The sequence below is a fragment of the Triticum aestivum genome, chromosome 5D (assembly GCF_018294505.1).
Source record: "Triticum aestivum cultivar Chinese Spring chromosome 5D, IWGSC CS RefSeq v2.1, whole genome shotgun sequence".
Lineage (NCBI taxonomy): Eukaryota > Viridiplantae > Streptophyta > Magnoliopsida > Poales > Poaceae > Triticum > Triticum aestivum.
This window is the reverse complement of record NC_057808.1, coordinates 138470231-138486576: the sequence shown is the minus strand read 5'-3', so window position 1 is coordinate 138486576 and position 16346 is coordinate 138470231. Positions and strand designations below refer to the sequence as shown.

General features: G+C 43.3%; 1 protein-coding gene across 2 annotated transcripts; it reads right to left on the bottom strand.

Moving 5' to 3' along the window:
- Positions 1 to 4566: 4566 nt before the first annotated feature.
- On the bottom strand, positions 4567 to 10108 carry LOC123119912 (uncharacterized). 2 transcript variants are annotated; one of them, XM_044539880.1, is made up of 8 exons: positions 9676 to 10107; positions 6776 to 6923; positions 6523 to 6673; positions 6187 to 6312; positions 6024 to 6104; positions 5747 to 5939; positions 5400 to 5664; positions 4567 to 5142 (listed from the first exon to the last, which is right to left on the bottom strand). In XM_044539880.1, the coding sequence occupies exons 1-8, from the start codon at positions 9925 to 9927 to the stop codon at positions 4910 to 4912; spliced, it is 1449 nt and encodes a 482-aa protein (XP_044395815.1). In that variant the 5' UTR covers positions 9928 to 10107; the 3' UTR covers positions 4567 to 4909. The 2 variants fall into 2 exon arrangements, with proteins under 2 accessions (XP_044395815.1, XP_044395816.1); XM_044539881.1 differs by lacking the exon at positions 6024 to 6104 and having other exon boundaries at positions 9676 to 10108.
- Between the last annotated feature and the right edge of the window lie 6238 nt (positions 10109 to 16346).

Genomic DNA, 16346 nt, shown 5'->3' with positions numbered 1-16346 from the left:
GTGGAGGTGACCGGATCTGCCAGGGTGTTTTCTTGTTATCCTCCGGACTGTACTCCAGAGCTCGTCTCCCAAAATGAAGAGGTCCTTTAATATGTGCAGCTGAAGGAAGAGAAGAGTAGACACAGGCTTGTGATGCAAATCGTGGTGTTTGCACATAAGACGGAATTAGATGAGATAGATTTTGTAAGTCCTGGACAGATCATCACCTGGGCAATAAAGGAAGCAGATTCGTCAAAATCTGCCCAAGCTGCTCGTTGGGATTTCCTGATTGGAAGAACGGACGCCCTCATTTTGTGGTCGGGATCCTCTGATATTCAGCTGGAGCTGTTATCGTTGCCATAGCTGTAGATGGAGCAGTTAATAAGAGCAACTTCAATGGGCCGATCCAAACGGACAGCGCATTTGTCCGTCTTTTGTCTGTTTGGATCGGCCGCCCGTCCGGCATCCGTCCAGCTTTGCATTTGGGTCGGCAGTGCGCCCAACGCGCCGACTCATATGTGCCGGCGTGGCCGGCTGGCCGCCCAATTGTATATTGATTTGCATTCAACATATTATCAAATGAAAATGGTTAGTCTGGCTGCCCAAATAAATAGTATAGTTTTACAAGCCAAATACAAATAAAAATGTTTCACATAGTTTTGCAAACGAATAAAAGAAAATACATCTATTGGTTGCCAACATGAGCCCACATATACTCAACCAAATCATTTTGCAGTTGCACGTGAGTTTCCCAATCACGCATGTCTTCATGAAATTGAGTGAACTGCTCAAATGTTGCCGCTACTCCATGCTCAGGCACAACATTCTTACCCTGAAACTAAAAGCCCTGATCGTACAGACGTTCCGGGCACTCGTCTTCTACGATCATATTGTGCATGATCACACAGACAGTCATCACCTCCCACAGTTTCTGCGTGCTCCAAATATTAACAGGATACCGAACGATGCCCCATCGAGATTGCAAAACACCAAAGGCACACTCGACATCCTTTCTAGCACTCTCTTGCTCTTGGGCAAATCTTTTCCTTTTCTCTCCGACAGGGTTGGGTATTGTCTTGACAATAGTGGTCCACTGAGGATATATACCGTCACCCAGATAGTACCCTTTGTAGTAGTTGTGGCCGTTGACAGTAAAGTTCACCGGTGGGCTGTTGCCTTCGGCAAGCCTAGCAAACACCGGCGAGCGCTGAAGCACGTTGATATCATTGTGTGATCCAGCCATGCCAAAGAAAGAGTGCCAGATCCAGAGATCTTGAGACGCCACGGCCTCTAGTATGACAGTGCAAGCCCTGACATGTCCCTTATACTGCCCTTGTCAAGCAGAAGGGCAGTTTTTCCACCCCCAGTGCATGCAGTCTATACTGCCAAGCATCCCCGGGAAGCCCCTGCTGGCATTCATCGCCAACAAACGGGCTGTATCTTCAGCTGTTGGCTCTCTCAAGTACTCAGGGCCAAACACAACAATAACGGCCTTGCAGAACTTATACAGGGACTCTAGGCATGTAGACTCGCTCATACGGACGTACTCGTCAATGAGATCACCGGGCACTCCGTATGCAAGCATCCGGATGGCGGCAGTGCATTTCTGATAAGAGAAGAAACCAATCTTGTTGACGGCATCCTCTTTGCACTCGAAGTAGTCATCATAGCCGACCACTCCCTCTCTAATACGGTTGAAAACATGCCTACTCATACGGAACAGGCGGCGGAATTTGTGATGTTTGAACAACGGGTTTGTTGTATCAAAGTAGTCCTTCCAGAGAAGGAAATGCCAGCTCTCTCGGTTGCGATTCAACGCCGGAAGGTGGCCCGGAATGGAGCCACGGAACAACGGCCGCTGGCTGTTGAGGTGGTGATGGACCAACACAGCAGCCAATATCTCCTCCTCGTCGTCGGACGACGAATCGTCGGAGTTGCAAAGGAAATTGTGGAAAAAGAACTCGTCGGTGGAGTCCATCTCGTACCTTGGCAAACTGTCGATGCGGGCGTCGACGAAGGAGACGGCCGGCGAGGGGTGTCGCAGCGCCCACAGACCAGCTAGCTGCCCTGCCGGCGTCCGACAAGAGTGACGGCGTCCGACGAGCGTGCCGGTCGGATGTGGCAGGGGCGGCGAGGCGGCTTCTTGGTCGCGGGCGGCTGTGCGGTGGAGGAAGCGGCGATGGGAAGCAGTTTGCTCCCCGGCGGCAAAACGGCGGCGGAGGGCAACGCGGGGGAGGGGCGGCGTTGCTGGGCGGATGTGGAGGCGGCGGCAGCTGGAAGAGTCGCCGGAAAAATGGGCAGCGGCGTCGGCGATGGAGGAGGCGGGTGTGGGTTGCCTGTTGGCCGGGGGTGAGACGGGAGGCCAATGTGCCACAGACCAGCGGGCCCGGGGACAGGAGTAGGCGAGCGCGCGCGCGTCCGTCGCGTGTCCGCGCCGACACAAATTCGGCTAAGAAATGGGTCGGGAATAGGTCGCCTGCGGACGAAAAAGGATGCGCGTCTGGGTCGGCGCGTTGGGCCGCCTTTTGTGTCCACGCCGATCCAAACGGACGGCCACGGATGAAATGGGTTGCCCCATTGTAGTTGCTCTAACGTGTCGTTCTTAGGCTGCGATGTGATCTTCTGTTTATTTCTGGTAAAGCAGTAGCTAATGTGAACGAGACACCAAACATCTCAAGGTGGCCACAAGTCAGAAACCGCACCATAAACCGATATGCTCACCGACCAGTTTTTTGACTATATTCGACCACCTTGTTCCTTCATAAAAAAGAACGCGTAGCATTCTCCAACCTCTCTCTCCTTCTCCTTGCATCTGATTGATCGCTTTCCTCTGATCTTTTGTATCTCACTCAATCGTTGAACCCTCGGCCTTGCTCTTATCTGTTTTCATTCAAATGAATCGCGTGGTTCTATGTTGACTTGTTTTGCATTCGCATGAAATCCAATCCCTTTTACCGATTATAAAACCCCGTACAAATTTTCCTTAGTGTTGGCTTACCTTAAAATTTGAAGACCCCACACAAAATATCTTAATCGGAGTTTCATACACATATTTCACACTTCAAGCATACTGATCTGAGGTTGAATAACACATGCGTACTAAGGATTTCAATACCCCCAAATTTGCCATTTACCAATTAATAAACCCTATTATGTGAATAGGTCGACTGGGGATTACTTAGAGGAGCGCCCAGATTGATGTTTCCTTCCTCCATGGGCCTAGGTCGAACATCTCCCTCGGCAACATAGGCAACCACTTTCCGTCCGACATTCTTGCTCCAGTTGATCCATGTACTGATCAATCAATTATTCCTAGGCTTCAACTTATTGTCCATCGACTCCACTTGATCCGAACTTAAGGAGGTCCAGACACACGGTGTGAACGCTAGAGAATGCCATTTTGGTGCTTCAACCAGGTTAAGAAGCAGGCGGCTAGATTTTTTATGGAAAAAGACCAAGGCCATAGATTAAGTAGCACAAACTCCTACAAAAACACTTATAAAAAATGAAAATACATCCAAATCTTTGAGGGGTCAAAGTTTCTTCCTCCTGCATCCACTAGCGACGCGCCATAAGAAAAGCTCGTTGCTGCCTTCTGGCCTTTGTCACAACGGAGCAAACCTGTTTAAACCCAAGAGCTTGTAGAAGCACAGGTCAGAAAGTCATCGATGCAGACTAGAAAATGTCGGCGACTATGATTTACGTAGCGAATTGCCGCCTCAAAAGAAAAGAAAAATGTCCAAGATGGCATGTAAAATGCCCTGGTTTCGGCCAAATACAGTTGGGGAAGACAACTCTCACACGCTCTCCATTGAGGCTGAGAATGACCAGTCTTCATCCGTCAAAGCTGGAGCCAAAGAACACAGGACATCGCGACCAAGATAAACCCGTAGAAAAGACACCTGACTTGGAGAGCCAGATCTAAGGACGCACCATCTTCTACACACCAGATCTAAGGACACACCATCTTCTACACACCTTCTGACGATACGAAGAAGCATCACCGGAATAAGGACGCGGGGGGAGGGGGGGTATCTTATTCGATGCCAACGGCCCCGTCATCATCTCACCACCGCTGAACTAAAGCTAACACTAAATTCATGTCTAACCCTACCACCACCGGACCAAAGCCCTAGGGTCCTCAGCCCCTCCCACCCGGAACGACAGAGAAGGGGGGAGAGGGTCCCCCAGGCTCGCTGTGCGTTTTGTTGGTTACAGAACTTGAATTGGAACTGAAAATGCTCAGGTAACAGGAGGCGATGACCAAATTTGCTTATGCTGATGTTATAATCACTCAACCAGCCTATCACAGGCATCATTATGCTGATGTTACAATCACTCAACCCACCTATCACAGGCACCAATCAAGTCACCTGTTGGGTCTACACAGTCCGCCACCTGTTGGGTTTCCCAGGATACAAGACACACAAACACGCTCAAGGTACAAGAAGAGACACACTTTGGCACCCTTTCTCTTGTACTCCCTCCGTCCCATAATACAAGACGTTTTCACAAGCTATGTTAGCTTGCAAAAACGTCCTATATTATGGGACAGGGAGTACTTATTTCTTCTCAACGCAAATGAAGTGGGTACATAGCATTGTTATGCCCTCTCAGTAAATTCCAAAGATGATTACCAGAGTCAAGAAACATGGAAATTTGTCGAAAATGCATCATTTCATGGACATACATGAAAAATAGCACAAGGTTCCTACAGAAAGCTGTAGATGAGCATTTTCTAAACTAACTATAGCATGGTAGATAACACTATCACACAAAATATTTACAGGGAACTACATTTTCTCATACTGCCCCCCAGGAATTACATTCTACTGCAGAGGTAGCCAAACCCGGAGATGATACAGAATGCAGCACTGAGTGCATCCAATCTTCTCATCACATCAAAAAGTGACATGTATATATATACCACCTAACTGGACCATACATGCACCAGCCCCTGACTGTTGCCAGTGTAGATCTCGTTCCTGTCCTCATCATAGAACAGTGCTGTGACATCCTCCAGAGCTTCTGGGATACTACTCCAGATTGAAGGGCTACCATTCTTGCGAGGGGCGATACTAAGGGCAGGATCATTCGCTGCAATCTTGGCAATGCACTTGCCAGTCATAATGTCGCTCATGTTGATGGATCCAATTGAAGAAGCTGCATGTGCATCACTTGAGTTAAGATAATTTTCCATAACTAGTTGTACAAAACCAAATGAATTTAATCACATTTATCTGGTCATATACCATATCTTATCTTTGTATAACTGCCCAATATATTGATATTAGCAATCCGTAGATGACAGAGCATACATGCAAGTACAACTTGCCACTGTGGGCAGACTATCCAAATGACAGGAAGTAGTTGGACACAAATAATGCAATTTAATTGTTGAAGAAGAAACTAGGGTGCACCTGTACCGTCATCAGCCGCTGCATTGGATTTACAGTAGGATATAATCAGATCCTGGTCAGTTGTAATGTAAATATTGTTGGTACTACAATCTTGATGCCATAGCAAATGGTCCTCAAATGATGTAACAAGCTCTCCTCGGAAATTCCATACAGCAACTGTTCTGTTTCGGAATGTCAAGAAGAGATTGTTCTCATACAGAAAAATGAATGCTGATGGGGTCATAAACTTCTCAATACTGATTTCAATTAGCTCAGAACTTCGTACCTTCATGAAGAAGAAGCTATTAGGCTTGCAAAACAGTAAAAGTTACAAGATAAGTATAATAAACTGATGTATCGTGCCATACATCAAGTATCTGAAGGTTCTCGTCTTCTTGCTTCACAAGGAGCTTCTCATTGAATTGCTCAATAAAATCAATTTTCTTGCCGCGGTGCAACAAGTGCTTGAATAATTTGAGTGGCTTTCCATCTTCAATAGATAATATCTTCAAAGGAACATAACTTGGCGTTCGATCATATATTAAGAGCATAATTCCTGGACTGAAAGGAGAAATCAAAGGAGTAACTTGACATGGTTCGAATATGAAAACGAAAAATATAATAAACAAGGAAAAGGGTGCAGACCTAATCTTGATCTCCTGCACATTAGTATCAGGTATTGAATATAGAAAGGAATAGTTCTTCAAATCAAAAACCTTGTAGATACTGCCAGAAAAAGTATGACCATTACAACAGTAAACATTGTTTAGTGCACATTATAATGTGACGAATGTTTAAGAAGGCGTACCCATCCTGGGCCGAGTAAGTGAGTACTTTTCCATTTACATCATCAAACTCAACAAAGCCAGGCCACTTCAGAGATTCCGATTCAAAAAGAGGAAACCCAGCATCTAATTGGTCCCTCCTTATATACCTGAAAGAACGCATATATATTGAACATATAAGAACTTTAGTAAGTTAACTGTATTCAATGAAAATAGCGACATTATCATGAAAAAGAAAAAAAAAAACTAAAAATGCAATTGCATAACTTGTACATATAGAAAATCACAGGTAACAGTAAAATATATATAAGAGTGTTTCTTGACAAGTTACAGATTAAGGCATTAGCATATGCTCTTACTCGATTGGGGTTGTTCTGCACTTCAATGTGCTAAAATGGTCTGATGCATAAACTGAGACAGTAATAAGTGAATCGTTGTTCTTGTTGTAGAACAAACTCCGGATCACTTCGTCCGGGCTTAAATTCAAGAAGGATAACCGCTTATTTGTTACTGCAGAAACAAAAACACAATGCAAGAGGTCAAATAACATCACTGGTCTTCATCACTGCCTGTCAAATACAGACACGTTTTACAGGAGGTGCAAATACCTACCTCGACTAAAAGCAGCACAAAGCCCAGAGTGAGCAAGAGCAAATATAATATCTTTTGCTGCGACGATCTCAATAATTTTGGATCTTTTTTTGAGAAACTGTAGCTTCACAAATAGGTGAGCATCATGATCATATGTGTCAAACTCTTCCTGCACCAAATATATATTAATAATGTCAATCTACTCATATTTAGATGATTCATATTAAGAGGAACATGTAATGTAGTTTTTTCTCAATTAAGAACCCCATACAGGATGAGCAATTATACATACTGGAAGCTATTTATGATGTCGCTTTACTCTTATTTAGATGATTCATATTAAGAGGAAAATATAATGTAATTTTTCCCAAATAAGAATAACATAAAAGGTGAGCAATTGTACATAGTGGAAGTCTTAGTTAGTACTCCCTCCGTTCATAAATATAAGATGTTTTGGATATTTGAATATGGACTACATACTGACTGAAATGAGTGAACAAACACATTAAAACATATATGTGTGTGTGTATATATATATATATCCGATTCAGAAAAAAGTTCAGAACATCTTATATTTGTGAAGGGAGTACCAGATTACATATAGACACAAGTTCTACACCTTAGCTGAAATTTCACTAGCTAAATATGTAACGATATGCCCATTTTGGGCCTTCTACTACAAAAACCGAAGTTGAGGAAAAAACAATAGAACCACTAATTCAGCAAATAAGGAATCAGGATCCAGCAGGTCAGCACTGAGTTATCTTGAGCATTATAACTATCACATGGAAGTGACACAGTTTAAGCTTATCTAACGTACTCCCTCTGTCCCATAATGTAAGACATTTCTTGACACTACTGTAGTGTCAAAAAACTTATTACATTATGGGACGGAGGGAGTGGAAAATAGCCACGTCGAGAAGTATAATCACAAATGCTTCCAGGCTCAAATCCAGTCTTCTGCAAGTAACAAGCTATTTAAGCTAGCTTATTAAGGCTGCAAAATACCCCCAAAACATATGCTTTTCAACAAGCAACAGAAAATTGTATGAGCATCTCCAAACAGACTTGCCTAATCTGAGCCCCTATATGTCCGCGTACACACCCGGTCAGTGTCCGGGTGTGTCCGTTTCGAACACTGATTTGTCCATGCATGCAGCGGTGTCCCCCCAAATTGTCAGGGCACATGCATATGATTGGTGGGGATGGAGAAAGAGAAAAGAAAGAAAAAAGTGGTCCAGGGTGGTCCGGGTTCGACATGGCGGGCTGTCCTGGCACGCCCAGACGCCCTCATTTCCTCCCCACATATGGACTGGATTTGAGGTTCGCGGACAGCTCAGACATATGAGGATGATTTATGAGGTCTGGTTGGGTAGCCTTTTTCCTTCTTTCTCTTGTCCGAGCACTATCCAGGCTGTCCACCCGGACATATGAGGAGGATTTGAGGTCACCGGTTGGAGATGCTCTAACCAGGTCAACGAAGGTGGCAAACTGAGTCAGCTCGAGTGACTTGAAGCAGTCTCCAGACTCCAGCTATCCAAAATTTTGTGTGGTGTGTTATTGTGCATAGTTGCACTGGCAGATGCAAGTTCAACCAGTAATGGCTACATAGGATAAGGTGCCCTGTTCAATTCTTCTCTAGTATAACCCATATACATAGGCGTGACCCGGACATGTACTTCAGCGGTGTACGACCCCTCTTTTTTAGGCCATTTTTCCTTTCCTCAAATATAGTATAATTAGAGGTACTTCTTATTTTGGAAAGAAAGTAAACACTCTAAATGCATATGGTTAAAATGATATAATATAATTAGTGGTACTCCCTCCGATCCAAATTAATTGACGCACACTTAGTACAACTTTTGTACTAAGTGTGCGTCAATTAATTTGGATAAGAGGGGGTACTTCTTTTTTGGCAGTTCAATTAAAACTGCCAAAACATCTTATATCTAGAAACAGGGGTAGTAGTTCGCGTCGGAATATTGGTTCCGAAATTACAGACATCACTACTTAGTAAAAAAGTTGCTTCGGTATTATATGTGCAGTTAGATAGGATGGCCCTGGTGAACACCATTGTTTCCATTCAGGACCCTCATCACTTTGGTGCTGTGGGAGGTATAGAAGCATAGGAATGCCATCATCTTTGACGGTGCCCTGCCGTCATTCCAGGAGGTCATACGTCGGATTGATTTGGAGGGGCGTGTTTGGCAGTCGGCCGGGATCCTTAAGGGTGATCGCGCGAATTTCCTCGCGGCCATAGCGGTGGGTGTATCCAGAGTAGTTGGATGTAGGACGTGTGTGGAATGGTAGCCGGTGGGCTACCGTGTAACAATCCCACTCTGGCAGCAGGGTTTCTGTAACCCTTTCCTACCCCTTTAATATATGATACGTGCGTATTGAGATAGTTGGAACTTGCAAGGTCCTTTTAAAACCATTTCATGAAATGTCATTTTAAACCATCTGGTTCACTTATTGAATAACCCGTAGCATAATACCAAAGATCCAATCCTAACAGGGGACGCCACAACTCAATTCAGTAGCCATAACCCAGATCCTGGCAATTCAATTATCTGAAATGGAACTCCGCATGCCAGAAGTAACAGTCTCAACGCTACCTACACAATACAGAACCCTCAGAACAACCCTCAAGATCTGACATTTTTCCGTATGAACTCAACGAACTTAGGTCCCGAAAACCAAAACTTCTGCCGGATCACAACCTTAAAAGTTAACGCAAAAGAAAGTCACCCTCAAGCAAAACTCCCCATCAATTTTGCCTCCCAAACCATTCACGGCGCCACAAAACGATGGCTTCACCTCCTCAATTACGACCAACGAGAAGCCAAACCATAGAGATCCGGAGACCACCGGCCACACCATCCGCAAAAATGCGCAGGGGGACGCCGCGGTCGGTAGCTTACCTGGAGCTGCATGTTCCGGAACCGCTCAGGCACGGCGGCCGCGGCGCCGCCGCCGCGCGCGGCGAGCTGCCGCCCCCCGATCTCGCGGCGCTGCAGTTTGGCCGCGGAGTTGATGAGTGGGGCGTCCAGGCGCCGCTTCCGCTCGCCCCCGGTGCCACCGCCCGGCCCGGCCCTGTCCGCTCCATCGCCGCCCCGCCGGCGTGCCGTCACCCGGAGCCGCACCCGCAGCTGCGACCTCTTGGGGCCGTCCATCCTCCTGCCCTCCTCGCAACTCGCGCGCGCGGGGGGCTAGGGTTTGGAGGGGACGCCGACGCGGTGCTTTGGTTAGGAGGGGTTGGGGAATTCGGCTTGTGTCGGGTCGGGAGGAGAGGGAGAGAATAGCTGGGAGGGGCGGCGTGCGCCGTGGTGCGCTGTTTACACCGGCCGATGGCCCGGCGCTACAGTGAGACAGCGGTTTGCGTCAGGATATAGTAGTATAATTTTTGTAGGTGGCATCATTTTGTCCTTTCAAATTACTATGATTCTTCAAATTCGACCTCCAAAATTTATCCTAGCTTTATTGTTTGAAAAATGATATGACGAACCAAGTACTCTGAAAATAAATATATAAGAATGTTTATATCACTAACTCCCTTTGCAAGTAGACAAATATAACACCATCACCGATAAAGTGCGCCAAAAGGCTTTTCTTAAAAATAATTATTATTTAAATTCATCACTCCTACTCAAAAAATAAGAAGTGTTCTCATTTCGCTTCGCCTTCCGTTTCGCTCCTTCGTCCGCCGGTTCACCCTCTTCTCAAACCATCTAGTTTTTTCCACCTCACACAATCAACAATTGGAAGAAAATAAAGGAATTGCATGACTCCCATGCAACGAAATCCATGAACGCACCCTCCTGTGTGATTTCTAGCCGCCCCTCTCTTCTCTATCCAAAACCCTAGAGTTTTCATGAGATGCGGCGAGATGCACTAGGCAATGGTGCAACGAGGAGGAGGAGGCAGTCATGTTTGTGTGGATCGGGGATACCGTCGTCGACCAACCACCATGGTTACAACGATGACGTTCTTCCCTGTCCTTTTTCGTTCCACCAATTTCTAATCAAGGGACTAACAGGGCTCGCAACCTTTAGTCACCGTCTTCTATGAAGACCCATCAAGGATGTCCTGTTAATCCCATGCCTATTCATCGCCAGCGGTTGCGGAAGGAGTACTAGGTTGCGGTACTGTTGTCAAAAGTTGTTTGCTCCTTGACTTAAGGAATCTCGTCATCGGGACACAATTCCACTTCCTAGATGGATCCCTTTCTCTCGTTGAATAGATGGATGATCACCATTGGCAGCAAGCCCATCAAGCTTCAGTATACGATTTTGTAAACTAAGATTACAACTGGGTTTTTTATGAGTATTTCTTTATTTGGGGTTGCAAATAATATGAGAGAAAATGTCGCTCTTCTGATGTATCTCAGAGAAGTCAGAATTCACATAATATGCTTAATCATAGTATAGAGAATTGTTGTGTCCTTTCAGGATCATTTTCAGGTTGCACATAGATTTGAAAGGATGCTAAAATTGTGTACTCCCTCCGTCCGCGAATAAGTGTACATCTACATTTTGCCTTAAGTCAAAGTTTTAAAACTTTGACCAACTTTATAAGGAAAAGTAACCGTATTTATGGCACTAAATTAGCATCACCATATTCGTTTAAAAATGTAGTTTTATAATGTACCAATTTGATGTCATATATGATACTACTCTTTTTTATAAAGTTGGTCAAAATTTTAAAATTTTGACTTAAGACAAAAGCTAGATGTACACTTATTCGCGGATGAAGGAAGTATGTTTATGTGCAGGAACGCCAATACATCCGAGTAGGATGTAGTATTGGAAGGAAGCAAAAAAATTGGTATATAATATGTTTCCATGTTTACTCTTTTGTTATGTTTGGCATTTGGGTCAACCCGTACTTCATCTTTGATTGTAATTAGCATAGACTTACATGGCCAAACTACCGGCTTCCCATTGATTATACGGTTTATGGTTATCCTATGTAAGTAAGTTCTTATCTAATCATGCAATTGTATTTTTATGTTTCTTCCAGTTGATGACAGAGCTTTGTGGTGAATGTATTTGTGGGAAGAGAAACGTAACAAACAATTCATCAATTTTCATTGATGGAGCAAAATTAATTATCTGACCTCCAATGACTTTCTCTCATAGATATGCATGCTCTCTATGTTTCCAAAATCCTATTAGGTTTTGTAGTTGTGATGATAGGTTTGAATATGTAATTTTGCTTATGATTTCTTAACACATAAGCATATGAAATTCATAATTATTTGAATTTGTTTGCCTCCTTAATTTCAGCTTCGCAATATATCACTCCGTCCTAAAAAAATGTCGTTGACTTAGTACAACTTTAGATAATAAGTGTCGCTGACTTAGTATAACATTGTACTGAAGTTGTACTAAATCAACGACACTTATTTTGGAACGAAGGGAGTATATTACAACGTTGATCTTTAATTATTTGTTCATATAATTATCCTAATGCTCTACAAATTTAGCATGTTGTTATGATTGTGGAAATTGTGTATTTCATTGTTACTCTTCTTCATAACTGCAATAATGAAGTTAATATGCTATTTTTAGAGAAAAATAGGGTAGACGGGCGTTTGGGAGCATCTGTGTGCCAAGGCTCTTGTCTTTCCTCCATTTGATTGCATTCAGATGTGTGTCGCCGTAATGGTATCCTCTATCCCTAAATAGTCACCTCCCGCTACCAAAAATTATTATCATTTGGTCAAGCCACTTCATCTGCTTAAATGATCATTTTGTTTTATTTTTCCAAAAACTCTGTCCCAAGCAGTTAGCATCTCCATGCCAGCAATGCCTCTCCATAGGCCACGGTCATCTCCCACGTATTTATTCTCCTGTCCATCTTCACCTTCACAATTAAAATGTATTGATGACGCGTTGATTTTCTCTCCCTCTCCACCTTCTCAACTAAATCTCATTCTCCTAATGCCCACTAGTAGTTTCAAGAAGAGACAAGTTGATTTCCATCTACCTCATGCAAGAGTAACCGGTGTGCTTGATCTCCTCTTTAGGTAGTAGAGTTGACCTTTCCATCGTCTCCACAACTATCCATCGGTGCCCGTGATCAAGAATGCCCAAGTTTCATCCTTGGAATAATTCGAAGTCGTTGTGAAACCCATCACCTACTGGTGCCTTGCGTGATGGCTGGCACAATCTCCAGCCCTCGCTATTGCCCGCGACCCAATTCAACCCACCCCCTCCGTAGCAGGTTCATCCTGATTGATATTCTATTTCCCTTTTTCGCGCTTTTGCTTCTCTATTATCACTTGGCATGTTGATTTTTCTACTAGGCCTTTCTTGAGTATGTTGGGAGATGAGCCAATGTTCGCATTATGAGTCGTACATGTGTGAAAACATTTCCCCCTAGCTTAATGCATAGGCATGTTGAGTAGTACGCAAAACACAAGAAAAGGGACCATTATTCATTTTTATGTCAAACTCTCTTTCACATTAATAATGATCGTCTACATCTCACTATGTCATTTTGATGGTTTTATTTTGCAAAAAATGGGGTCTATAGTTGAACATGTGAGTTTGACTGATTACTTTCTAGATCGGCGAGCATTGAGCATTGCTTTCACCGAGAACAAACAACTTTCATTTTTGCTACCCTACATGTATTCTTTTAAGTGTTTTATTTATTATCTTTTGTTATCGGTTCAAGTAATAACTTCTCTTCATTTGAGGTCTTAAACTCATCGTCTGATAATGAAACTGCACACGTTCTGATGCATGTTTATTATATTTTAGTTTTTGTTTAATTATCCTTTAGCCAGGTTATGCAGTGTAAGACATGTTGTCTTCATACCTTTCCTCGGGAATATGTCAGTTCATATTCAGTGATTTGATTGGGTAAGTCCTGCATAGTTTACCCTAATCTGATGTGTGCATACATACGCAAATAAATACGATAAATTATACTGCGCATGCAGATGAAGGTGGTTATATTGTAATCTCCAACTTAAAGTTGGTGCCCCTCGGTCGTAGCTACATTATATTAACCCACAGAAAATATATGCTATTGTTTGTTACACTTGGAAACATATACATATGGAATGGCCAAGTATGATATTTCATCATCCTTCATTTTCTTATAATTCACAAACTATTAACCTCGTGTTTGTTTGTTAACATGTACCATATAATCCATCCTTTAAGTTTGCATAGTAATTTTGAGCTTCTGATTACAATGCTATTCCTTGAGGGTCTAGGAATCATCATCTTTGCATCCATTGAAGGTGCATATTGTCTGTTGAAATGCTAGATATAATTAAGTATCTTTTATACTTTGCTTACATTCCCTTGGTTACACATTAGTACAACAAAATTGAATAAGAATCATTTTAGATTTATACTTGCATCTTGTCCGAATAAGATAATGGGACCTTGCATACCTTATTTTATTTCACATTGTGGTGTGCTCCTGACTAAATGCCCTATTGGTATTCATAGGGTTTGTTTGAGGATATTGCACAGAAGCAAACAAGGGTTACTTTGTGCTAGATCCCCTTTCCTCTTTATTATGTTGAGTCCATCAATGTGAATCAACACAAATACCTGAAACTCTTCTAATATCCCGCAACAACGTACGGGGCATCATCTAGTATATGGTAACATGACAATCCATAAGAAATTGCCGATTTGGAAATAATCACATACTTTGGAAACAGTTATGACACTAATTACAAATGTATGCCATTAAGCATGGCCCCTCATGTCACCACAAAAAAAGACATATCCGTGACATTATGGCCCGAACAAAAACATTTTGAAGATAGTTGTGACCAATACACGTATCATCATGGCTGTGGTGGGCTCTTAATTCTATGAAAACAATTATGACAGAAAATGGGCATTTCATCCTGGGCGGGACGGAAGCGGGCCTACATGACATTCTTTGGGCCGTCCATGACGTAAAAATCGTGGTAGAAGTGAGAGCGAGAATTCTTGGGGATTTCCCGATATACAGTGGGTGGCCGGCCCGAGCGTTGAAGTGGTGGTTTGCGCATTTCCCTCATACGCGTGTGTGTGCAAGCCCTTCGTTAACTGAACCCAAGCAAGTGTGTTGCTTACTGAACCCGATCGTCCGATCCCCCTCCTTATTGAACCCGAGCAACCCTTCTCTTACTGAACCTGAGCGATCGATCCCTCGCACTACTGAACCGAGGGATCCCTCGCACTACGTATTGAACCAGAGTGACCGAGCTCGCTGTTTACTTAACCGAGCAACCCCTTCGCTGCTTACTGAACCCGAGCGATCCTTCACTACTTACTAAACCCGAATGATCGATGCGAGACTCGTACACGTATGTTGCTGGCCCAATCGTTCAATTCATTGCATGCAACCCCCAGGCGAGACATAGGTTGACCTAACCGATCAGTTGCCTGTCGATGAACAGTCCCCATACATGTTGCGCATGCGATACGTAGATCGCGACTCGAGACTCGGTCGGTTGCATCGAGCCCCTTGCGTGAGATGTGATGAGTTGACCTAGCCGGTTGGTGTTGGCTGTGGATGAAAAGTCCCCGTTCCAGTGGGGGTTGGATGAGCAGGCCCCGTTGATACATCTCCAATGTAGCTATAATTTTTTGTTGCTCCATGCTATTATATTATCAATCTTGGATGTTTTATATGGTATTTTATATAACTTGTGGGGACTAACCTATTAACCCAGTTGAAAGTGTATGTAGTCCCCATGTGTGGTTTTGGCAATTAATGACAATCCTAATGGACTAATGTTTGCACCAAGTTATACATTTGAAGGAAAGTCCCATTGGCAATGCATGAAGAATATTAGATGAATTGAAGGATGTAATCCATCAATACAAACATATGCATTGAGACTTGATAATGAATGACAATTCCTATGAAGAAACAAAGGCATAAAGTGACATATGAAAGTTTGTTCCATGGGTAACGCAATAAGAAGATTGAATGAATTCGAAATGAATGCCATCTATCATCGAGATTGAGATCAATGAATTTATCATGATGGATCAAGTTCTCGAGGGAATGATTAAAGAGCAGAATTCCCATATGGCTTGAGCATTAAAAGCATGATGCTCTCATATGTTGAGTCGTGTATGATTATGTCTTGAAGCAAGTAATTCAAGTGAAGAATTCATTGTACCTCTCAAGAGTTCAATATGGCCTTCAAGACATCAAGATTAGTCATGGAGCAAAGATAAATGTGACCTAGATGAAGATCGAAGATTGAATTCAAATATGGTCAACACACAAGCACAAATAATGTACCACATGGGTTTTTGTGGTATGGTACGTAATGGTCAATTACATTATGTGTACTAACCCATACTATGTGTTTTCTATATCTATGTGGGTTAGGTGGCTCCCATGAGCTTGCATCAAGATGAAGATCCTTATTATCCATGAGAGGATGACATCAAGTAATGGTGATCATGCTTAACAAGGGCAAGTTCAAGATAAGCATCCTGAAGTATTACATGCTTGAAGCTTGTGGATGATCACATGGTGGACATATGAAGATGGGATACAATGAAGTTCATGGCTTATGGGGGAGCTATTTGAAGTCTTCATAAAATGATCTGATCAA